General features: G+C 44.0%; 1 protein-coding gene across 3 annotated transcripts in view; it reads left to right on the top strand.

The window, feature by feature from the left end:
- Window positions 1–24,398, top strand: part of LOC143354494 (uncharacterized) — a 38,472-nt gene extending 14,074 nt beyond the window's left edge. For 2 of the 3 annotated variants that reach the window (XM_076788642.1, XM_076788643.1), the window contains exons 2-3: window positions 21,052–21,188; window positions 21,604–24,398. In XM_076788642.1, the coding sequence (XP_076644757.1) occupies window positions 21,052–21,188; window positions 21,604–24,048 (2,582 nt within the window). In that variant the 3' untranslated portion in view covers window positions 24,049–24,398. Of the gene's footprint in view, window positions 1–3,398; window positions 3,663–21,051; window positions 21,189–21,603 lie in introns of those variants that run through there. The other variant, XM_076788644.1, reaches the window with a different exon arrangement.
- Window positions 24,399–24,802: the final 404 nt, after the last annotated feature.

Here is a 24,802-nt window from a genome sequence, read left to right as displayed (position 1 = left end):
CTTTCTCTGTAATTTCGACCAATTGCAATTTTAATCAAACATTTTCATCACGTTATGCAGTGATCCAATTGTACTAACTTCTCAAAAAAATTCAAGTAGTATAGTCCAATATCGACAAAGTTATGCGATTTTTAAGAGCGTACGAATACTTATGGGACTGACTGTATGTCTCGGCTCGCGTCGTTGTTCAACCCTTAAATAACAATCTTGACAAGAATAACATTCTTCACCCTTTCGACCTCGTCGAGGCACACATAGGGGACTTTTTCGATCATTATGCGGAGCAATACGAGCCACTTATGTGCGTTATTTTATATTGTCTTGGTAGTGGGTACTAGTGTCTCTGATTAGCAGTCATGCGAACAAGCAACACAGTGCTGGATAATTTTTATTTTGGTGGCGACTGCAGAATAACAATTGGACCGTTCATTTTGAAAGCGGTGCAAATCCATTATTTATCGATCAAATAAAAATACAAATGTACAAATTATGTCTCATTCTGTTTTTTCTTTAACGGACTTGCACCACTTTCAAAATAAAATCCAATTATAGGTCCAATCATCTGGTTTCTCACACTGTAATTGAACACTGTGTAATTGAACGATTCTCTGAGACTTTTTACCGTAGAATTTATACAATTTATTAACAGAGTTCCAGTGGTTCACCCTGTACAGAGGCTGTCTTAAAAAGAAGAAAGAAAATAGAAGCCTGCTCGCGTCAATTTCATAATATCCCTCGCATAGTTCGCGACGTGTCCGGAGTATCGTTTAGCAAAGTTGCGAGAGCTAATCACGGCGTCATCCCGCTCGGTTCGGAAAACTACAATTAAATCTCGCGGCGCTTTGATCCCTCTATTTCCGGGCGGCTCGTTTGCCCCGTCGTTCTCCGCGAACGTTGAAAAACGTACGGAGCGCAAAAAGAAAAAGACAATGAACGGTAGAAAAAATAGAAAGATGAAAGAACGCAGCGCGGAAACGGGGAAACGTCTGAACTAATACGGGAAAACTGCTGGATACGGTTGGAACTGCAAGAAACCGGCTTTCATGCTCGGCCTAACAGTGCTCCGTCTGCGAAGACGCTTTATGGAAAAAGTTTTTAATATTCTCTCCGTCGTTCTCGGGACAGAGAGAGAGAGAGAGAGAGAGAGAGAGAGAAGGAAGACGCGATAATGACCACGGGGCACAGGTGGATACGATTTTCGCTGATAGAATCCGCGCGCGCTTTCCTCGCCGTTTCCGCGACGAAGGAGGTATCATTTGATCGCGACGGGGGAACGGAATTTTCCCAGGGGCGAATAAAAAGCCCGGGATAAGGATTCACGACGGGATTATCGTTTGCCTGCGCGATATTAAAATCCTGACGCGATTGGATACTAACAAAGCGCCGGATATCGAAACTATCGGCGCGAGGCAATCGCTCCCGCGAATAGACGGGGATTCAGCATCGTAATTTCAGAAATCGAATATGCGAGGTCTTTATGGCGTGACCTCGCCGTGGGTCATCGGATTTTCAAAGCTGCTTGCATAGATCGACGAGTTTCCGTTGGGACGATCCATTTTTACCGCGAACATCTAACTACGGTAAAGTCTCGATCTAAGCCGCACGGAGCTACACAGTTTTAGTTAGTTCGCCTCTCCCCTCCACACTGAAGCTCGGGTATATCCGTGTGAACCACTGCTAATCGAATTACCAAGCTTCTTTATTTTTCATTACTTTTTTACGGGACTTTCCCCAACTTATTCGCGGCATTTCTCTGAGTGAAATGACGCTAAACACGATATAATTTGGACTGTATTTAGCAGATCAATCGTTACACTCTTTTCTATTAATCTTAATTTGAAAAAATCAATTTCTACCTACCCGGTGCTACTTGTAAATAACGCAGAAAATTTTGATTCAGCATAGAAAACAGTATAGCCATTACGGAATACATTACCCAGGAGTGCGCGTAACAGTTCCCCCATCGATCTTTACCTGAAAGAGAAAAACGAATTAATTAGGAAAATTTTAATTAAACCCGTCGGCAATTAGCGAGTCTTTCATATGCAACGCAACTATCTCGGGAAGCCGGGAAATTTCTTAGAGTGACGCGTTGTAATAATATCAGGAACGCTAACGTAATTATCCGGCGCGATTAACTTTGTTCGAGATTGTTAATGAAAAGCAGCGACGCGCAGCGGGTTTCCGCCGCGGCGCGGCGCGGCGCGTTAAATCACGAATATTAAAGTAAAATTTATTCGAGTTCGCGAGCGCCGCTGGATAAGGATGCGCCGGAGACTCTGGCCAACTTGTAATTGGCGATTATGAAAGTCGATTCGTAAACAACAACTTCTGCGTTACACGGCCGGGAACTTGTAATTGGAATCGGCGCTTCCGGGCCCGACGGCGCTAGACGGCGCGGATAAAAACGGCGAAGTCAATTAAACTAAATATAAATAGAGAAATCAAATGGGGGTTGTAAAATATGAGGACTTTAATGAGACGGACGGGGACGGATCGCGGAAATGAATTAACCGAGACGATTCGCGGAGCCGCGTTGACTTTACCAACTTCGTTTAGCCGTCGGAAAATAAGGAAAACTGAGTCGATTTGACTAAAATAAATTCTATTAAATACATTCCTCCGTATATATTCTCCGCCCGACAAAACTCATTAAAACAGAGCGTAAAACTTATCGCCAAAAGAAATTACACTAAAATTTCGGTATTTATTCCTCGTTCAAGCTCGGGCCCCCAAGTAAAATTTTCTACAGTGTTCAATGCATTTCAAAACTGCATATTTAACATTTTCAGAGTACATTGTTATATGCAAAAGACACCACACGTATTTAAACTGGAATGTAACGAAAATTGTTAAATTTATCTGGAAAGTGAGTAGCTGATAATCGACACAAGAATCGACACGTAATTTAAAATAGTTTATATAATTGTAAATTGAAGCAAAAGACTGTTTATATAACAGCAAGAAAATTCTATAGACTATAAACAGATTCTTATGGGACAATAGTAATCGCTTAAATCTACATAAAATTATGCTTGTAATAATTCAAGCAGACTGAACATTGAAACTGTTTAAAAACTTGTCGACCCAAATGTGTAACATGAAATTATCAAAAGCTGTTCGCACAAAACTAAAAAGTAAACTTTAATACAAACTTTAACGTAGCATTGTATAAAGACATTGTATACTAACATTGTCAGAAACCATTGTGTACTAACACTGCATGAGAACATTTATTCCTAACATTTCCAAATTTCTAATTGTTCAGAGTAATGCAAATAAAGGAGTGTCGATGCAGCATGAGTGAGAAGGAGATGGACGAGCCAGTCCGCAAATTAGGTCAGAGCGGTGGCAGTTAGGGTTAATCACACGTTATGAAGACGTAGAAACTTTCTGGAGTCACTGTATCAGTATGCGAGCAGACTCGCGAGCGATGCACCGCCGGCCCGTTGCACATGCAGTCGGATTTCGAAAGCACGTGACTAAACTAGCAAAATTAGCATACGCCGGGATGCGATTCGACGGCGCGAACCGCCAGAAACGGGAGTTGACATCGCGACAATGAACCGCTGCTGAAGAGGATAGCTTCTTCCCTCTTTGAAGAGAATCTTTGGTCCTTCCGCGGGAAAAGCTTCCGGTTTGAGCTTGGCGAATGCAGGACAGTAAGTGACTTGTGTCAGAAAGTTGAAAGATTTATCCGATTTTCTCTAAGAAATATTAACAATTTACCGTAACGTTGATGCAACTGCAGTTCATTTCTGATTGTTGATACACATAAAATTGTTTGTGAGAATTACACTATGGATTTTATGCATTTATGAGAAAAATGAGTGGTTGAACTAGGAAACTGGATGAACATTGAGGAATTTCATTAATATTTTTCTAATTGTTTTCTCTTCAAATTTTATTGTTTTATTTAATATTTATTTTAAAATTTTTATTCAACTTTGAAGTCAGTGAAATTTAATGTTGTAAATAAGTCAATTTCGTGGTACGTAGCTTAATTTAAAGAAAAACTAAGTTTCAACATTTGTTTTCTTTTCATATTTTATTGTTTTATTTAATATTTACTTTAAAATTCTTATTCAACTGTGAAGTTAGTGAAATTTAATGTGTAAATAAGTCAACCTCGTGGTACGTAGCTTAATTTAAAGAAAAACTAAGTTTCAACATTTGCTCGGTGAGTAGAGGTTGACTTGTCTTTGCTGTCTGACTATTGTTGTCCACTTCTACTTGTGCCAATTCTCACAATCATAGCTATGCTTATTGTGGTTGTTAGAAACAGCATAGAGCAGAATGCTACTTTCTTAATCGTACCAAATACTCGCTTAGAAAAATAAACATACACTTAAACAATATTTGTCGCTTTTATTAAAAATTCCACCCAATATTAGTAACTTGATATTATACAAATGTGTAAATTTTTATCATCACATTAAAGCTAACATATTTACATATTATATTGTAAATCTATTTCACGGCGGTACAATTTCATAACAAGCCCAGAAAAATAATAAATAATAATGCAAAATTGATGGAAGTGCAATGTGAGGCCTTCAGTGACCAATATAAGTAGAACAAGTCAACAATGGTCAGACGCACTGTTCGCCAGCTTCATTTTCTCAAAAAACCGAAGCTCATTAAATAAAATAAAATTGCATATCCTCTCAGTGTTCGAAGGACTATCTGTATCGAATAAATAATAATTTTTTAATAACAATAATTCCACTTTTTTACGATTTAAAGTTTCCAATTTTTAAAGAATCCGCGTCGGAAATATTAAAAAAAAATTTGCGCTCTGCGTCTCGCAGCTACCTGTAACGCGTTTCAGAGTAGCTGATTAGGTTTCATTAATTGTTCTGGAGGAACGTCGCGCACTCTGAATTAGTAAATTGAAGGTCTTTGTAGTCCGCGAACAGAAGCGGAATTGTAATCTTGCCAAGAGCGAGGAGACGCTATAATATTGTAACCGGTGACTAATTTTAGCGACAATGGGGATTGGGTTTTTCTCCTAACGCGATTAGTCAGCGTTAACGGTGACAGCATTATTGTCGCGTTACGCACCCCGTGAAATTGTATAAATAACCGCGTATTCCATTCTGCTTACCCGTTGCATTCAATATTCAAATTTCAATTTATCAACCTCTTCCAATTTCCTCCTAGGTACACCTAAACACAATTTCCCAACTATTTAAACATTAAGGGCTGCAATCTCTGGCATTCTAATCCTCCATAAGTCAATTTTCCAATACCCAATTTTCTGCAAATTAATTTTTGAAGGAGTCTAGCTGGTTCTCTTACTATCTAAATTCCGTATTTTCTACTTTTAATATTCTAACGCTTCATAAACAAATTTTTCAGATACAAAATTTTCTATAAATACATTTTTTTAATCCTCTGGCTAATTCTCGTACTAGCTTAATTCTGTATCTCTTATTTGTAATAATTTCATCCTCCATGAGTGAATTTTCCAATTACAAAATTTTCTGTGAATTCATTTTGAAGGGCTCTAACTAGTTCTCTTACTATCTAAATTCTGTATTTTCTACTTTTAATATTCTAACGCTCCATAAACCAATTTTCCAATTACAAAATTTTCTGTACATTAATTTTGAAGGGCTCTAACTAGTTCTCTTACTACCTAAATTCTATATTTTCTACTTTTAATATTCCAGCCATCCATGAGTCAATTTTCCAAGTACAAAATTTTCTATAAATAAATTTTTTTAATCTTCTAGCTAGTTCTCTTACTACCTGGATTCTGTGTTCCGTATTTCTAATACTCTAATCCTCCATAAGTGAATTTTCCAATCACTCAATTTTCTGTAAATTAATTTTTCCAGGGCTCTAGCTAATTCTGTTACTATTTAAATTCTATATTTTGTACTTGTAATATTCTAACGCTCCATAAACAAATGTTCCAATTACAAAATTTTCTATAAATAAGTTTTTTTAATTTTCTAGCTAATTCTCTTACTACCTGAATTCCGTATTTTCTGCTTCTAATACTCTAATCTTCCACAAGTGAATTTTCCAATACTCAATTTTCTGAAAATTAATTTTGAAGGGCTCTAGCTGGATCTCTTACTATCTAAATTCTATATTTTCTACTTGTAATATTCTGACCCTCCATAAACAAACGTTCCAATTACAAAATTTTCTATAAACAAGTTTATTTAATTTTCTAGCTAATTCTCTTACTATCTAAATTCTGTATTTCCTACTTTTCATATTCCAACCCTCCAAAAGCCAATTTTCCAGTTACAGAATTTCCTATAAATTAATTTTCCGCAGACCCATCTTCCTATCTCCCACAATTTTTCCAGCAGTCTTAGGCGTTTCGTCGGAAAAGTAATTCTCGCGCCGCGACTTTTCCCTATTAGACCAATTACGTTCGCTGGAAACTAGGTAACCGGCGCGTCATCATCGCGAATACTTTGGTCGCGCACTTTCCCGAACACAAAACCGGGCGAAAATATCCGGCGGCCTCGAAACCGCGTTAATGTCGCGCTGGTTCGCACGGGGGAAACGGACGTGTGGAGGAGGGGAAAACCCGGGTCGGAGAAGCGAGCGAAAACCTAAAGAAAGGAAAACAGAAGGAGTAAAAGGAGAAAATACAACGGAAAAATTACCGCGCGCAGTCGAGGCCTCGTTCTATTTTCACGTGTCGCGTTTTTCTCGAGGACCGTGCGGCGCCCTGGCTCTCTTCGGCGTCGGTCTTTAGGAAACCTAACTCGCTAACGAAACACACTGATGACGCTTCGACTGCCGCCGCTGGCTCCCGCCGCTGCTAGCTCGAATTGCAGCGACCGTGTGGGTGCAGCAACGTGACCCTTTTGCCAGTCTTTTGAATTCCGAGCGGATCGTAGCCGCGTCAACCGTAAAAACACCAAGCTTTTACGAGACAAGCCGTTCCCCGGCCGGAAACACCAAAAGCAACCGTTTTTCCACGAGGGGGAGGGCCAGGGGAGGGGGTATATGTGTGTGTGGAAAAGTTGGGGGTGTAAAACGTTGTCTCTGGGGGAGGGAATGCCTCTGATAGGAAGGGTTTGCACCCCCCCCCTCCCCCGGTCGGTCGTTTCATACGCGCGATCCGAAGATGGACAAACGAAACGCTTCCCGTGTATTCGAAACCGCATTTTAACGACCCGCCTTTGATACTCTCCGTTCTCTTTTTGTTTTGTTTTTCCGTTTTTTTGTTTTTTTTTTTTTTTTTCGTCGATGAGTGTCTGTGCGCGAACGCCGCGAACTGCCGGAATTTGGTCGATTTTTTTTTCGGGCCAGGTTAGGCTCGTTCTGGCCCGGAATGTTGCCTTTGAACCCCCCCTCGAACTCGGAGGTTGCGGAAATGTCAAAGCGCCGCGGCGAGCGCGATTTATGCGAGCGTGAATTTTAATTCGTTTTCCGCCCTTGAACGGACTATTGGAGACGCCGCGGTGTTTACGTTTCTGCCTCGACTCTGGATCTTTGTGCGGGATGTATGTGTGTCAACTGTGACCCGGAGTGAAGAGTGCACGGATATTTTTACGCGAAGTACAAATTTCGTGCATAGATTGCGAGAAGTGGGAGCTGCAGGGACATTTTTCTTCTTCCCTTGATCGTTGGATTAGAATTAGATTGGAATTCTTAAAATCATTTTAGTCGTTTTATGTTGACTTTTACCGCTGGGTGCAAGCTACCAAGGCCTCGCTGGACGTGGAGTTGCACGACTCCACCATTTTGTAATTTTATGGAATAAGAAAGATGTGAAAATACAGGTGTTGCTTAGTGTTCTCTGAAAAAAGTCAATTTGTTCACAGTATCTTTACGAGCGGAACAAAAATGTTAGATTTACTGTGTTGTATTAGGCTCACGGGGTTGCGCACCCCCTCGAAAGAATTTAGGGATGTTAATTTAGGGATCTTATCTTCGGCCTATTTCCACTGAACTCCTCTTTTTTCATGCAGTTGTGGCAAACAATTTTTATTTTGCATAAAGGTCCCCAGTCTACAGGGTGAGGCACCCTCTAATAATAATAATTATTATTATTATTTGCCACCTGGAATAGCTCCGAAATTATGACAGTAGTAGAAAAGTTTTCGGAGCAAAAGTTGCATAGGCCAACAGGGACGGTAGTGTGACGTTAATCTATTGTTTCTAGGTCGAGTCGCTTCAGAGACGTGAAGGTCACGTTTGTTTATTTAGATAGAGTGCCATGGTACTTGTTTCTCACTCACATGGTACTGTTTTCTCAGTGGCTATTGAGACGAATCCAATGAGGTGCAGCATTAAATTCTTGGAAGGTCATCAAAGGTCACTTATGACACTAAACACCAACTTCTCAAACGATACCGTATCAAATTGGTTTATTTCTCATAAAATTTTGTTAATCGTCGGATCAGTGGTCAAAGCGTGAAACGACCGGTAGACATTCTCTCGCGAGCAAGAAAACAGTTTCGGCCGGGAGCGATTCAAATATGGCGACGTTCGGAGCGCCACGTGCAAATATTGACAGTCGGGCGTCATATCGTTGCGAAAAGACGCAGAAACTTGCAAAAAGGTTCGCCTAGTCGTCGAATCGGCGGCGAGATTGCCGGTTACTTGAAACTTTCGGACCGGATCGACGAAGTTCGGAAGTGTACCGGGTCCGGGGCCGATAAGTCATTGGAAATTCGAATCGGGCGGCCAAAATAATTCACTCGGAGCCGATTCGAAACAGACGTCGTCGTCGTCGTCGCCGGAATGAAAGCCCTTGGGTCCCCCGTAGGGTCGGCCCTTTATCCCGTCCTTCGGCGAATTTCCGGCGCATTTAGGCGAGAGAAAGTTTATTTGCAAGTTCGAAGGGAAAAGCAACCTTCGCGACGAAATAATTTCGCTACGACGAAGACGACGACGACGACGACGACGACTGGAAAATAATAGAGACGGCCGATTTGAAATTCGCCCGGGAAGTTCGCAGGCTTAATGCGAACCCGGCTGGATAATAGAGCCCCGAATTCCGGTCGAATTGCAATTCATAACGATTCGTAGCATCTGTTTCGCGTGACTGCGCGCGATAACGAAATCGTTCCGAACCCCCGCCGACTGCTGTCTGTCAAACGGAAGTATTAATAGTTTCATTGAAATTTTATTGTCGCCCCCGAGTCTGCCACTACGCGCCGAACATTTGTTGAATCTTCGCGGCTCCTATTGTACGCACAGTGGGCGAAAACGCAATTTCCGAAAATGGAACATTTGTTTTCTGTCTTTAAATAAATGAGTGATGGGGATGTGTCAAGAACTATTCCAAAGAAAGCAAATCCGAAAAAGAAATTTTTATCCCCCTCTACGACCCACAGGAGGTCGACAGAGTTCGAGGAAAAAATTAAAAACGTGAAATTGTCTCCTTTCACATGATTTTTCCAATATTCAAGTGCAACTTAAAAGAAAACTATTAGAAATAGCTGAGATGGGTTTAGACAGTACGAAAGCTTGCATCTTCTAGGATTTAAAACGATTCTGAAACAAGCAATTGTTATTACATTTTGAAAATTATAGTTTTTCAAGTGAACACAAGTTTTTCGCCGGAATTTGAACTGTAAACGTGCACATCTCAGCCGGAACCTAATAGAACTTTGCACCGACTATACTGTGACAAACTATGATTAGTTGACCAAACAAAAAAATTAATTTGCGACAATTTGCAACAAATCCACCAGAAATTACAGATTTACTTTGGGAATAGTAATGCAGAAGAACAGGTATATTAATTCCACTTATTCTATAATTTGTTTAAAACCTGTGTAAATTCAAATTAATTTTTGTTGCAATTTGAAGCTATAAATGTTAACTTTTTACCTATTAAATTTCATTCGATTATCTCTAATGGTGGATTGCGATACGGGAAAATAAACAGTTTGGACAGTTCACGGGTCCTCGCGCGTTTGTTACTGCGAATTAGAGTCTGCGAGAATAGTTATAGCAATTTTCCGCTGTGGTTGCTAGAAACAGAAGCCACGTAAGAATCTCTTTCTATTTCTTTAAGAATTCTGGTAAATCAAATTTTAACTCCGATAAAAAGTGGAATAATTCATAGAAATACAGTATCTACTCGATACATGTCAACACGGGTCTCGCCAGCGTCATGTATCGTGCAGGAGGTCATGTATCGTACCCGAGCCGTGTTATGTTTACACTCCTCGGCGTCCGAGACCTCTCGAGCCTCGTGGCCCCTTCCTACACCGCGGTAGTGGGGATAATTCCGCGACGTTTATCATCGAAGCCTTGGCGACATATATAGAGAAATCACTGTATTTCTAAATTCTTTTAATGTTTTCACTATTTTAAATTACACCTCCCCATGAATGCATAAAATCCGCAGTCCAGTAATGAAAACAATAACGAACATAAATCTTAGTAATTACAGGCTGCTCCGATTCACTCAGATTCATAATCGTGGTAACCATAATTTTGATTCGGCTTACTGGAACTATACGAATCCAGGCGCACACCGCAACAATGTTGCTTATCTTCTGCGTCAATGGATTGTTTACAATGTTAGTTTCGCCCCGTGTTTCATTATTATTTAAAACTTAGTGTGTCATTTTGGTATTTTGTTTCACACGTTTCTCGTCAGTTGAATTTTCCATACAGGTTAAAAGCGTTAAGGAACGTTCGACAAATTGTTCGTTCGTACAACGACAACAATATAATTTGTTCGAAAACGGTGCACACCAGAACCCATACGTTCGCCAAGGGGCTAATTGAAACTTCAATAATCATGAGGGTGTATTGCAGGCGTTTGTGAATTGCAGGCACGAACAAACGCGCGCGAAGCTTGACAGAGCGGAAACTTTACTAATAGTGAATGGGAATTATTTTATTATTAACGCGAATCTCCGACTTTCGGATTGAACGAGTTGCTGTTCAATTTTCGTACATGAATGTCCAATGATAAATATTTGGACTGTGCTCTGCGTGGCTAACAACAAATATTCACAATAGCGTTCCTATTAATGCAACAACTTTCTACTGAAAAGTTTGTCAACCCATTGTACCCCTCAAAATAAAAATTTAACCTTCAAAGTAATGACGTAAATTACTTAAAATAAAGTAGTTAATTCCCCTCGAATTCAGAGGAATACCCCCTCTCTGCCAGTACCGGATTAGTCACGTGACACAGAGACGAAGCGCGTCACGTGACCGGCCCGTGGCGGAAGAGTGGGGGAATAGCGGCGCAAGAAGGGGAAGCGTAGAGTGGGGGAATAGTGGCGCAGAAGGGGAAGCGTAGAGTGGGGGAATAGCGACGCAGAAGGGGAAGCGTAGAGGGGCAAACGTAGAGTGGGGGAAAAGCGACGCAGAAGGGGAAGCGTAGAGGGGCAAGCGTAGAGTGGGGGAATAGCGGCGCAGAAGGGGAAGCGTAAAATGGGGGAATAGCGGCGTAGAGGGGGAAGCGTAGAGTGGGGGAATAGCGGCGCAGAAGGGGAAGCGCAGAGTGGGGGAATAGCGGCGCAGAAGGGGAAGCGTAGAGTGGGGGAACAAGTCTGGCAACGCTCCGAGAAAAATGGCGGGAATGTGCTCCAAATTTAAACTGGAATAGCTGGGCACCCTGAAGCCCGAAAAGAGAGAAGCGAATTTTTGTTTTGGTGACTCTTATGGGTTCTCCACAACTAAGCCTCAAGATCCAATGAGAGCTCGGGGGGCCGCCGACATTTTACAAACGTTTCCCGTGAACGCGACGTGTCCTGGGCGGCGGGACGCCAGCTTCTCGGTTAAAAATAACGACGATGGTAATTATTCAAAGGCATGCAACTGGATATTTTGACACGGTCATGCACGGGGACGACGTCATCGAGGGTTCCATGGAATTCTGTGGCTTGGCGGTACGTGGCTCACGCATATGGTGTTGCTGAAGAACCGACGACCCTCGGAATTCCACCCAAGAAAGAAAATAATTCCATAAACGAATACAAAATTTTCTTTCGTTAAACAATTCGAACTTTGAACCCTTTCTCGTACAATAAATCAAATCAGGCTTGCGGGGTCAAACTGTAATTGAAAACATTTTGGAAAACATTCTATTTTTTGGGAAATGATCGATTCCTTTTCGATTGCTATTTCAAATTGCCAGGTTTCTCCATTTTTTCCCGTCGGGTCGGTAAAAATAAACGGGGAAGCTTCCGATAAAGCGGATCTTTTACTGGGCATAAAATCGTGTCGTCGCGTCGCGACACGGGTAAAGGCTCGAGACAAAGACCTTTGAACGGCCGGCCTTCTTAGCAGGCCACCCGGTACATTCGCGTCGGCGATAATTTAGTGTCAGAGCTCTAGTGGCCGTAAAACTCGCGCGAGCAGGAATACTTCGAAGCCTGTCCGCTGCTCGGAACCATAAACAACGATCTCTTATTTCGACGACGCTCGGCTACGCCTATGTCTCACGGCGCCGCCGGCACCGTTTCTCACAGGTGTAGCCGCGTCGTAATACCTGATCTAGACGTAGATCTTCGCTATCCGAAATTGGCCATTGTCAATATTTTTCTGCGCAGGCCGATGACGAACGACTGAACGCACGCCGCAATGTTGTCCCAAATGAAATTTATGCAGCTTCCAGACCAGTTAAGAGTGCGTCCATAGTTAACCATAATCAGTCTAGAAGTTCGTATAAATTTTCTATTCTGGAAATTAATTTAGTGCTGACGTGTGACGTCGTTTCACGGACAAATGTGTTTGTACATAATTTCTAGATTTACACAATTATTTGTTTTAAAAGGAAAAGTATGTACAAACACATTTGCTGTGATTTGTACATGCTTTTTTTTTTAAAACAAATAATTGTGTAAATTTAGAAATCTTTTTTGACTCATAACTTTTTAACGAGAAACAAGCGACGGCTGGAAACTCTTGGGGGTTGCTCAGGAAGGTGACCTTGACAACATTTGTCAAGGTCAAGGTCGTCCGAGCTGCCTTCCCCAAACGTAACGTTTACCTTATTTTCAATCACTGTTAAACGTTGCCATTAAATTGCAGGCATATACAATAAATAAATATTTCTTTCAAAAACAGTAGAGAGTACAAGAGAATTGAAAAATGTCGACATACTATTTGTAATTTATTGAATTAAAACGAGGAAGAAATTGCTATTTGGACTCTGCCGTTTGCAGTTCAGTAATTATGATCAGAAATAGTTTAAATAAACATAAGAAGACAAATAAGCCCGAATAGTAAAAACATAAATATTTGCAGTTCGGTGAAAGGCTGCATCGTACGAATGTTTAATTCATTACGTACGACGGTTCAATGTGTGAATAAAAATAAAATTCAAATGAAAAGAGGGTGTAAGCTGAAAAAATATTTTTCCGGAACACACGCAGTCGTATCTCGAACGGTGTAGACGGCATAGTTTATGATAGTCGTTTCCATATGCAGTGCACCGTGCGCGGAACTGCCATGGCAACCAACAATTTGATAGAATTCTTTGCCAAGCCGGCGAGCGACATTTCAATTGCAATGGGAGCAGCGCCGTGTGGCGTGTCAAGAAATTTATAGTTCTCCGAGGCTCGCAAATTGAAAGTTCAGTCTCGAAGTTCGAGACAAGGCTTCCGGAAGGCAGGAAACTGGACGGCTCCGTGGGTATCGAAACATCGAGCACCCTATGATTTACACGGCATGGGAGTAACCGGTGACTACATGGAACATTAGTTATTCTGTCAATGGAACAGCTGCCTCGAGGCGATCGTCTTGTCCCCGTCATTCCGCGAAAAAGAGCCTATTTTTAACGAGAGATGATTTATGAAATCATTTTTTCACTGGCCTATACCGCGCGAGAAACCGTTCTTAATTGGGAATACATTTTTCTCCGGCCAAAAGAATTAAGGCGAAACAGCTTTACCTCGATACAACTGCAGGAAATAATTCGTCATACTATTTTTTGAAAGAAAAGACGATTTTTGACTGGAAGATTTTTCTGCAAAATAAAATATTTTTTAAAGAAAATATGGAATATTTGAAAATATTCTTTTGAGACAGAATGTGAAATATTTGAAAATATTCTTTTGAAATGAAATGTGAAATATTTTAAAATATGTTTTAAATATACTTTTTTAAAGTAAAATGTAAAATATTTTAAAATATTTTTTTGAAATAAAGCATAAAATATTTTAAGATATTTTTTTGAAACAGAATATCTTTTATTTGAAGCATTCCTGACTTCTAAAACTGTTTATTTATTTTTTTGTAACTACTTAGACTATTTATGATTCACTGGAGGACGTTCAACAAGTCCAGGGTCCGAGGGAAATTATTTGTTAAAATATTTCTGATACGAAAAAACGATTTTTAGCACTAGTATTTTCAACATAGAAATGTGATTTGTGACATCACGGGGAAAATGATTAATCGGATCATTTTTGCAGGAGCAACAATTGCAGGTTTCGCTTAATTTCTAATTTCAAACGATGACTTTCGACGTGTAATAACATTGCACAAAGGCTCGCCTAGATCAATCTCCAGACCGGCAATAAATCGAAGTACCAATTAATACCTCTTATGAGGCAGTTCGTGAAATTGCCAGCGAAACGAGCGCTTAACAAATCAGTCGATTTTAAACACAGAAAATCTACTGCGAGGCAATCGTTTACAATCATTCGGTCCGAAAACCACGCAAAATCGAGAGAATCGAAAGGGTAGGGGGTGGGGGGAAGGGGGGGGGGACGAGCGAAACGTACGGTTCCGTGTTTATGGTACAGCCGAACGCGTAGCATTTGCAAATTGATAAAACCAGAACGGAGGAAATAACGTTGATCGATCACCGTTCGCGCAGCTAGCTCTCGGTAACAAAAATCGAGAGTGCGCATAAATATCGCGTGTGCCTATAGACAAATTGCTAAATCGATACGGGAGAGGTTGCGAGGTTGCGAGTTGCGAGTCTCGCGTTTCGCGATCCCAGCGAGACGGCTCGCTGCCATTAAATTTAATCCTTGCTATTTATCATTCATCGATCCGCGCGCGAAACGCTCTCCGATGTTCCCGATGCTCGCCGGTGCGAAGTTAATCTTCGCGACGTGTTGATTAAACGGGGCTGTTCTAAATACGAAAGGCGATCGCCGGATACGATGGCGATCGGTACCTCAAGTCACATCGGCTAGCAAACGATCGAATCGAGACTGTGCCCCGACGGTGGCTGGATCGCGATCGTTTATACTGGATATTGGCGGTGATCTAATTTCGGCCGGTGCCAGACACGCTCGTGTCACGTTCGATTATGAGCCGGCGAGCTTGCTGTTTACGATCCCGGGCTGTAATTAACCATCGACAGCCGTTGATGGCGGACGGCTCGCGGAAGCGACGAGAGTTGTCGCCATTTTCCAGCCACCCACCGCCGAGAGATTGATGGCTCCGATGAAATTTCGATGAAAGACACGAGGAATCGATTTATCGCTCGCGTTCCGCTTTGATCGAGACGCTTGCGATCTGCTTACCGTTTTAGATCCCGGTCGCTGCTTTCACTTGGGAAATTTCATTTTACGGTGGATTGGAATTTTTGCGGAGGAACTATTGAACTTCACGGATTGGGATTTTGCACACATATTTATGGCTGTTTGAAGCACATGTATAATTTTTTTAAAGGAAGCATAATGAAAATTACAGAAGTTATATAGTTTTTTGCGGGATGTGTTCTGGAGGGGTTTTCTGATTTTGGAGGCCACTTTTAGGAACTTTTTTCGGAGGAACTATTAACCTTCAGGGATTGGGATTTTGCACACATATTTATGGCTCTTTGAAGCACATGTATAATTTTTTTAAAGGAAGCATAATGAAAATTACAGAAGTTATATAGTTTTTTGCGGGATGTGTTCTGGAGGGGTTTTCTGATTTTGGAGGCCACTTTTAGGAACTTTTTTCGGAGGAACTATTAACCTTCAGGGATTGGGATTTTGCATACATATTTATGGCTCTTTGAAGCACATGTATAATTTTTTTCAAGCAAGCATAATGAAAATTGCGCGAGTTATATAATTTTTTGTAGGATTTGTTCTGAAGGGGTTTTCTGATTTTGGATGCCACTTTTAGGAATTTTTTTCGGAGGAACTATTAAAGTTCACGGATTGGGATTTTGCATACATAATTATGGGTATTTGAAGTACATGCCTAATTTTTTTCAAGCAAAGATAATAAAGATTGCATGAGTTATAAATGTTGTTATAGAGTACTTGTTGAGGAGGCAGCCTACTATTGGACGCCATCTTTCAGGAATTTTTTTCGGGAGAACTAATAAACTTCGTGGATTCGGATTTTCCACTCACATTTATGTGTATCTGAAGCACGCGTACAATTTTTTTCAATCAAAGATAATAGAAATTGCATGAGTTATATATGTTTGTATAGAGTACTTATTGAGGAGGCGGCCTACTATTGGACGCCATCTTTTAGGAATTTTTATGGGAGGAACTATTAAAGTTCACGGAATGGGATTCTGCATGCATGTTTATGAGTATTTGAAGTACATGCTTAATTTTTTTCAATCAAAGATAATAAAGATTGCATGAGTTATAAATGTTGTTATAGAGTACTTGTTGAGGAGGCGGCCTAGTATTGGGCGCCATCATTCAGGAATTTTTTTCAGAAGAACTAATAAACTTCGTAGATTACGATTTTCCACACACATCTATGAGTACCTGAAGCACACACATAATTTTTTTAAAGTAAAAATAACGAAGACTGCCGGAGTTCTATAGTTTTTCATGGGACACGTTCCAAAGAACAAAAACGTTTTTCAAAATTTACTATTATCGTTTTCTTAGCAATTCCGATCAGCATCAATTTATAAACCAATTCTTCTGTTAAAAAATCTGAGCTCGTTCGGTTGAATTTGCAGAAAATTATGCGTCTTTGAAATGTGATCGAATACTTTCTGCCACGGGTTGTAGCTGCATCCCCGCAGAACTTGAATTATCCACCTCAAAAAAGAAAGGGAAGAGAGACGTAAAAGGGACGGGCGAGCTCAGCGAGAAGAAGGGCGGCGTCAGCGGAAAAAGAAGGGCTCTCTCTCTCTCTCTCTCTCTCGCCCCGCGCGTTCCGAGCTCGTTAATATCGGGCCCGTAAATATTTTTACCTTCGCCGGGCAAACAGAGGCGCGAACTTCTGCGCCCGGGGTTCAATCAGCCGGGCTTACGCGATTTCTTGTTTCCCGTTCAAAGGGAACACAGCCCACAGGCGTTTCCTCCGCGTTCGTCCCGTTCGTTCCTGTTCGTTCGTTTGCGTCCCGGGCGCCGCGCAATTTCCATTTTTCAAAGGGGCCACGCGAGCAGGAGGAACCGATGGGAACTTGACGAAACCAAATATGCGCGGCTCGCTGCCGCCAACCGCTTTGATCAGCTTCTTGCTCGGGAAAAGGGCGAGTCGCGAGGCCCCGCGAGCCGGGCGCGTTTCCTCTGCTTTTTCCAGAAACGCGTACCAATCTCGGCGAGTTAATGTACGTCGTCTCTGTTTATGTACCTCTTCCGGGCGTACACGGCTACGCAGGAAATATTTCCTTGCCGGAGAAATAATTAATATCAAGGATACATAAGGCGGGCCGGGTCGGGCCGGGCCGGGTCGAGCTGTATCGCGACCTGTTTTGCTATACTAGCCGTATCTTATCGACGCCGTCCCATCCTTCCAACCCGCGATTCGCGATAAATTGCCCGTGGACGACTCTCCTAACCTCGCGTTCACGGTTATTAACTGTTTGATTTGCAAACTGATTCGTGGACCTTTCATTAGGAAGAAAAAATACTGTCCCTAGCATTCTGTTCCTTGAAACAGTTGCTCTCAATGTAGGTAATTCAGTTGCTAAGTTGGAACAGTTAATTGTTAAATTGAAGCCTCACTACTCGGTCTTATCATTTATCTCTGGCACCGTTAAGTAATATGATCAAATATTAAATGTATCGGAATTTGCCGTCAACATATTTCCGGCATTTTTCTGATTAAAACGAGCCCAAACACGACACAATTCAGAGCACATTTGCCCGTTTCATTCATGATTTAGTAGAACCTCGATTATCCGAACTGTTCAACATAAATGAACGTACTGTTCAATCCCAACCTAGACGATTTGTCACACAAATCAGTAAAGATATAATATTATTGCTAGACCCTTGTTGAACCTTTACATCATCCAAACACGTCCCGCCGATCAGTTCGGATAATCGAGGTTCCACTGTGTCGTGAATTAAACAAGTACGCATGATCCGATGTGTATCGTGTTTGGAGTCATTTTACTCGGGAAAATGTCGCGAATACGTTGACAAAAGTCTCGTGAAGAAATAATTGAAAGCAACGGGGTTTCGGTATCAGATTTTGCGGACAGCTTTGCAGGTTATCGGGCGTATAATTCGGGATCACCGTGTAGATAGGTGACGGACACCAACGACGCGAAGAATTCCCGGTGGGTCCAGAGGCAATTTGTCGCCCAACGTAATGCCTTTAAATATCATCACCGGGTCGGACGAGATATCAGCTAATTCCGCGAATTCCTCGCGCGCGCGTGGGCGTAGCCTACGCGCGAGAAAGGGAAAAACGGCCACGCGGCCGGTAGATATAGGCAGGCGCGAGAACGAGCGAGCTTTAATAGGATCCAAATAGCCGTCGGTGTCCATGCGGAAAATCCGAATTTATGAACCACCGGAAAGATTTAAATTATTTAAATTTCCGAGCGGCCCGCTTTAATCCTGATTTACCACATGGCTTTTCTTGTTACACTAGCACGGGCCGCCGAACAGTTTAACCGACCTGTTATCGCGCGGATGATTATAAACCGTGCTCGCCTCGCCGATAAGCAGCCGTGAAAGTCGACTAAACTGTGCCCCGAAGTCCCCAATACACATATGCACACATATACGTATTGGACTCTTCTCGGAGATTATGGCTGCGACCTCGTCATTGAGAACAACCTAAGATTGCATTAACTTAGGATTCAACAAAATTTTACTGGTCTATCAAGCATCCCACTTCGGTTTACTTGACACCAGTTGTACAGGATGTCCCAAAAATTGTTGTTCCTATTTGAAAGGAGAGATCCCTGAGGTCATTTGAAGCAATTTTTTCCTTTGCAGAAATGTTCTCCGCGGCTTCGTTCACGAGTTATTAGCGAAAAACACGGACCAATCACAGGGCGGCTACGGCGGACGGACCCCGGCTCGGCGACGGGCCCCGCTGAGCGTGGCGTTGGCATTGGCTGAGCCGGGGTCCGTCCGCCGCAGCCGCGCAGTGATTGGTCCGCGTTTTTCGCTAATAACTCCTGAACGAAGCCGCGGAGAGCATTTCTGTAAAGGAAAAAATTACTTCGAAAGACCTGAGGAATCGCCCCTTTCAAGGAAATACGACATTTTGGTACAGCCTGTATTTTTCTATTTTATTTTTCTAAATTGAGTTATAGCGAGTCAAGAATTAATGATCGATAATAGAGAATTGTTGGCTGAATTTCCCCGTTGTCTCCCCCAAGCTTTTCCCAGTACGAGTATAATTTTTGTTTTTGACGTAAATTTTAAGGTCCCGAGATAGGCGCAGAAAACTTTCAATTTTTGAACCAAAAGTGTCAAGTGTCAAAGTAGCACTGTCGCTTTGTTATTAAACTTTTCTCTTAAAAATCGAGGCCCTTCAAACTCGCCAGGACAATATTGAGAACAATGTTCAGACTAGTAACACCGTTGCAAAAATGAAATTTGACGTTATCGTCCAGGCTGCCGCTGTTAAAAAGCCGGCCTCCGTCAGCTGAAGCATTAAAGCAGATATTAAGCCACGCAACCGTCGCTCAGAGAATTAATCTGAACGATCAGATAAGAGAAGCAGGTATACATTACCGGACCTGAAGAGAATCAGGGCAGAGAGAGAGAGTGGGGGGGGAGAGAGGCATCAATCCGGGAGAATCAGAGTCCGAAGAGGGCCTCGGCCGCAGAAAAGACGCCCTCGGCCCCATTACTCGCGTGTTTGCTTTAAACTCCTCGTTTCCTCCGCGCTTCCTTTCCCGCCGCGGCGAAAGTACACGGCATTAATCACCCGAAAGAGCCGGTACAGCACGAAGGAAGCAAACTGGAAGTCCGGTTAATCGGTCCCCTAATCTCCGGGGGTCCCGGGGTCGATCGATCAAAAAACCGTGTCAGGGAGGAGGAAGCCCCCTCCGCGCCGTGTGTAGCGATCGCGATTTTTCATTTGTTTCGCGCGAAACCAGCCTTTCGTCGGCTCCTCGGGATAGCGTGGCGTGCCGGGCCGCTTTATTCGTATCTCTGTGCCCGGTTAAGTAATTGGAAGGTCTGGCCCGGGTGATTTATCACCCGGTTCCTTGACGGAACGGAAGACGAAGGGTTAGAGGCCAGAGATTGTTGCCGAGGCTGACCAATGATCGATCGTTTCGATAGGTGCACCGGGCAGACCGTCTGTTGTCGGTCTGGGATCGTGATTAAGTGATTTCCGCGGAGAAAAACATCGCGGCACCGGCAACAGCGCGAATAACAGACCGAGGAGCGCCATATTGCTCTGAATGACGCCCTCGGTATCACATTGCTGCACCAGAATCCACTCAGCCCCCCTCCCCTTCATCCCCAACCGAAGAACTTTCCATTTCCGCCAAAAACGAAAGTCGTACTCGCATTCGAAACGAATAGAACGATGCAGAATAGGCAGAAAAAACCTTGGGGAGAGGGGGGGTTATTGTAAAGTTCAGCCAATCAATTTGTAACATCCGCTACAGTAGACAGCGTGATCTCATAGGGAGACGCTGAAACTCGAGCGACGATCCTGAAGGGTTACGGGAGGAAATTACAGGGATTTCTCAATATATGTCGCCGACGCCTGGATGATAAACGTCGGCGAATTACCCCCACTATCGCGAGTATACCCCGTGTGGGGTCACCAAACTCTAGAGACCCCGGTAAACATAACACGGCTTGGGTACGTCTCCTGGACGATACAAGACCGGTGTTGTTGACATATATCGAGAATTCGCTGTACCTCCAAAGATTCTTCGGTAGAAAGAGCGAGGAAGGGGAAGGAAAGTTAGGGTAAGCGAAGTTACGTGAGCGAGGTCTCGAGTGAACGACGTCCGATTGGTTTCAGGTCAGAACGACATCAAGAAGCTGCGCAAGGAGAACGAGCAACTGCGTAGGGAGATATGGAGCCTTCGGGACGAGTACGACAAGCTCGAGGAGATCCTGAAGAGGCAGAAGAGCCGCGAGGAGAGCGAAGAATACGAGGTAGTCCGCGGGAAATTGGGCGTAATGAGGGACGGGTGATCAATAATTCGTTTGCCCCCCGATAAATCTCTTAGTCGCCCAGTAAGAGGAATCCTTCGTCCTATCTCCCGTCCTATGTCGTACTTGGAGTTTCGTAGCAATGTTTCTTGACTTTTCGTGGACGTTTATTCGATTCATGAAAAGAAACTCCAACGCAATAAGGCCGTCTCGATGCCATTTGTGCGTCAAGCCAATCATAAAATTCGCCTATGGATGGTGACAAATTTTCGCACTTAAATCCCACATTATAAACTGCAACCGCACCTCCCACTGATCTCCCAAATTCACCTAAATCGAACTCCTCGTCCCGGCCGGGTAGAACGGGGCGTCAGACCCGTGATTAGAGAGCGAGATACCAAAGTGTCTTCCTTTTCAGATTCGTTCCGACGAGGATGACGGCCCGCAGTCCGACTATTCCCTCGAGGAGGAGGAAGAGGAGGAGGAGGAGGTGGAGGAGGACGAGGAGTTCGACGAGGACGAAACCACTCAGGTCCCCGGCAAGGATCTCAATAAAGCTGAACAGCTAGAGAACGCGGAGAACCAGAAAATCTCCTCGGAAAAGATGACCAGCAGCCTGCACCGGCTTCACGTGGACTTCGACGACCTGTCGGTGGTCGAAGAGGAGGAGGAATTGAAGAGGGAGAAGGACAAAGTGTCCTCGGAGGACGGCCAGCTGTCGAAAGATGAGAAGAGCCCGTTCCCGATCCTCAAGCCGAGGCATCTACACGAGAATATCCCGTTTTATCCTGCCACGTACGAGCCGCCGGAGCTAAGTACCCCCAGCTACTACGCCGAGTGTCCTTTCAAGTTCCCGAGCACCATGAATCTGATGATGACTCCAGGCATGCAGGAGATGGTGTCCCCGCGGTTGCAGACCGAGCCGTTGCTCCCTGGCATGACGGTGTCCACTTTGGACCAAGTGAACGATCGGATGGTGCACGCGCCGCCCGCAGGCTGGCAGAGTAGCCTAACAGTTTCTCCGAAGCAGATCACGCCATTCGGGACGGTCGATGTGGGTGTCTCACCGGCGGAGGCGTTTGGGCGCGACCAGCAACGCTTTGCTACATTTTCAACGTTCTCTGCGCCCATTCAGAGGAGGCACGTTGGCACGAAGCAACCAACACCCTTCGGGGACCAGATGAACCCTGAAGTAATCACCGAGAATGGTTGGAGCTTCGATGTTGGTTCACCCAACCCGCTAGGAGACCAGAGTCCCGGCGATTCGAAGCTGAAGGACGGCGAGGAGAAGCCTAAGCACTTTTTCGCTCCGCTGCCTTCGAAGACGAAGAGGCAGACGGCGGAGGATTCCTCGCCGACGATTAGTCATTTTGGGACTGGGAGCAGTTCTTGCAGCGCTAAGACCGAGTCCACGGTGGTGTCTAAGAGTCAGTTGATGTTTCAGAAGGGATCGGCTGATGTCTACGTGAACGGAGCTATTGCTTGCGAGGACAGTGTCTTTAAGCATAAAACTGAACAGAGGACGTTCCTCAGTACGGACAATTTATTGATCACGGATGAGAAATCGAGCCCCGTCAACCAACTGACGAAGTCCATGTCTTGCCAAGACCTGTCCAGCGAGTCCCAACCAGCTTCGATCAGCACGGAGGCGAGACCCCAGATCATGACTCAGAGCGACAACACCTTGGACAATATATCGGATTCGAAACCGTACAGGTCTCACATAAGCGTCACCCTAAAGAGGCCACCCAGGATGCAACCGATCAGCCCAAACACACCAGAGGTCCCCAAACTACCTGCCATGGACTATCGAGTGTTCAACAACCCTTTCCTACGAACATTCGACCCAACTTCCAGTTACAGGGACCAGAACAATGTAACGAGACCTCTATCGGTCCAGGTGAACGACGACACTCCTCGCTTCTTCCGATCTCAGCCTGCCTTCCATCAGAGAGGACAACGAGGAGGTGCAGACCTGCAACAGAACAGATACAGACCAGTCCAAGCCGAACAGAATCGTCTTCTGATCCCCTCTAATCAGCTACTGAACGGAAAACTGGTGCCCCCAGCCCCCAAACACGAGATCCAGGTGACCTCCTTCGAGAAGCCCAGCCCGCATACCCTAATAGGACCGTCTACCTCGTACGAGCTATCCAATTTGCGGAGGATGACCCCCACTCCTTACTTGCCGAGCCAGAACCTGTACCAGAACGTGCCGTTCATGTCCAGGACCGGTTTGTACCCGCAAAGGGGGATGATGTACTACGACAACTCAGCGCTGAAGGTCCCCGTGCAGACGCAGACGTCCATCGACGGGGATTCCCACCACGAAGACGAGCAAACATACTCGCACGAGGAAAGCGTACCCAACACGCCCAGTGGTCAGCGCAGGAAGAGGACCATCAGGAAAGAAAAAGTATCAGCAAAGAGCAGTCTCTCCCCATTGGCGCAGAGGAGGAACCTGAAGAAGCAGATCAGCGTGGCGTCATCGGAGACCACAGACTCCCCTGGGAAGAGGCAGAGGTCCAGGAGGCTCAGCATCACCACCACCACCACGTCCGAAGGCCAGGAAGACAAGCACGAAAGCAGATCATCTTCTTCTGGCCAGGACTCGCCGAAGAAGGATCAGACGAGGAGGGTGTCGTTGTACTTCAACACTAAGAAGAGACCCTCCCTGGCGTCCGTGAAGACCACCAGGAGCGGGAGCGTGGACATCCTGAAGGACAAGGATGGGATGCTGAACTCGGAAAGGGAGAGGACCACTTCGACCAGCAGCAGGGACACCCCCTCCAAATCGAGGAAGGCCAGCACCAGCAGCGGCAGCGTACCCTGGTGCGCTTGTTGGGGTAATGGGTGCATCTAGGTGATAAACTTGGCCTGATGCTGAAAGCGCTCTGATTAATTCATAAGTCCTGGGACGCTAAGGTGCGCGCTTAGGAGGACCTTCTTAATTCGTGGTTGCTCGTTTTGTGCGATTGTGGTGCGGAGGAATAAGAACCTTTTAGGGACCTGTGCTGCAACGAAGTTGACGTGCTGTTTCAAATTTTGGTAAAATGATGACTGCGTCGTAGCACTGTTAGAGGATCGGGCAAATGATGACTCTGGTTGATGTGGGAGGGTTTGAGGGTTTTATTGAGGGCGAGTATTGTGAAATGGACTTGGTTTAAAATGGTAGTAGAATGGACACGTAAAGTGCTGTTAGAGGACCAGACACGTGACGACTCTAGGTGGTGGGAGACAATTTTAGAGTCCATGAAGATTTCAGGAAGGTGGGATAGATCAGAAGTGTCATTGGTGGGAACTCTTATTGCGCGGTTCAATTGAGGCACAATTGTTGCAATGAACTTGGTATGATGCTTAAAATGCTGATGAAATGGAGCCTGTGCTGTAGCCTAGTTTTCCAATGGTGACCCTAACTGGTATGAGAGGATTTTGGAGCATATACAGATTGCAGGAAGGACAGACATGAAAGAATGAAGACTCTGATGACCCAAATGATGACTTTGACAGGTGCGGGACAATTTTAGAGTCCACGAAGATTTCAGGAAGGTGGATAGATCAGAAGTGTCATTGGTGGGAACTCTTATTGCGCGGGTTCAGTGGAGGCACAATTGTTG

The sequence above is a fragment of the Halictus rubicundus genome, chromosome 5 (genome assembly GCF_050948215.1).
Source record: "Halictus rubicundus isolate RS-2024b chromosome 5, iyHalRubi1_principal, whole genome shotgun sequence".
In the NCBI taxonomy this organism is placed as follows: domain Eukaryota; kingdom Metazoa; phylum Arthropoda; class Insecta; order Hymenoptera; family Halictidae; genus Halictus; species Halictus rubicundus.
Note: the sequence above shows the minus strand (reverse complement) of the source record. Positions and strands in the feature narration are given on the sequence as shown.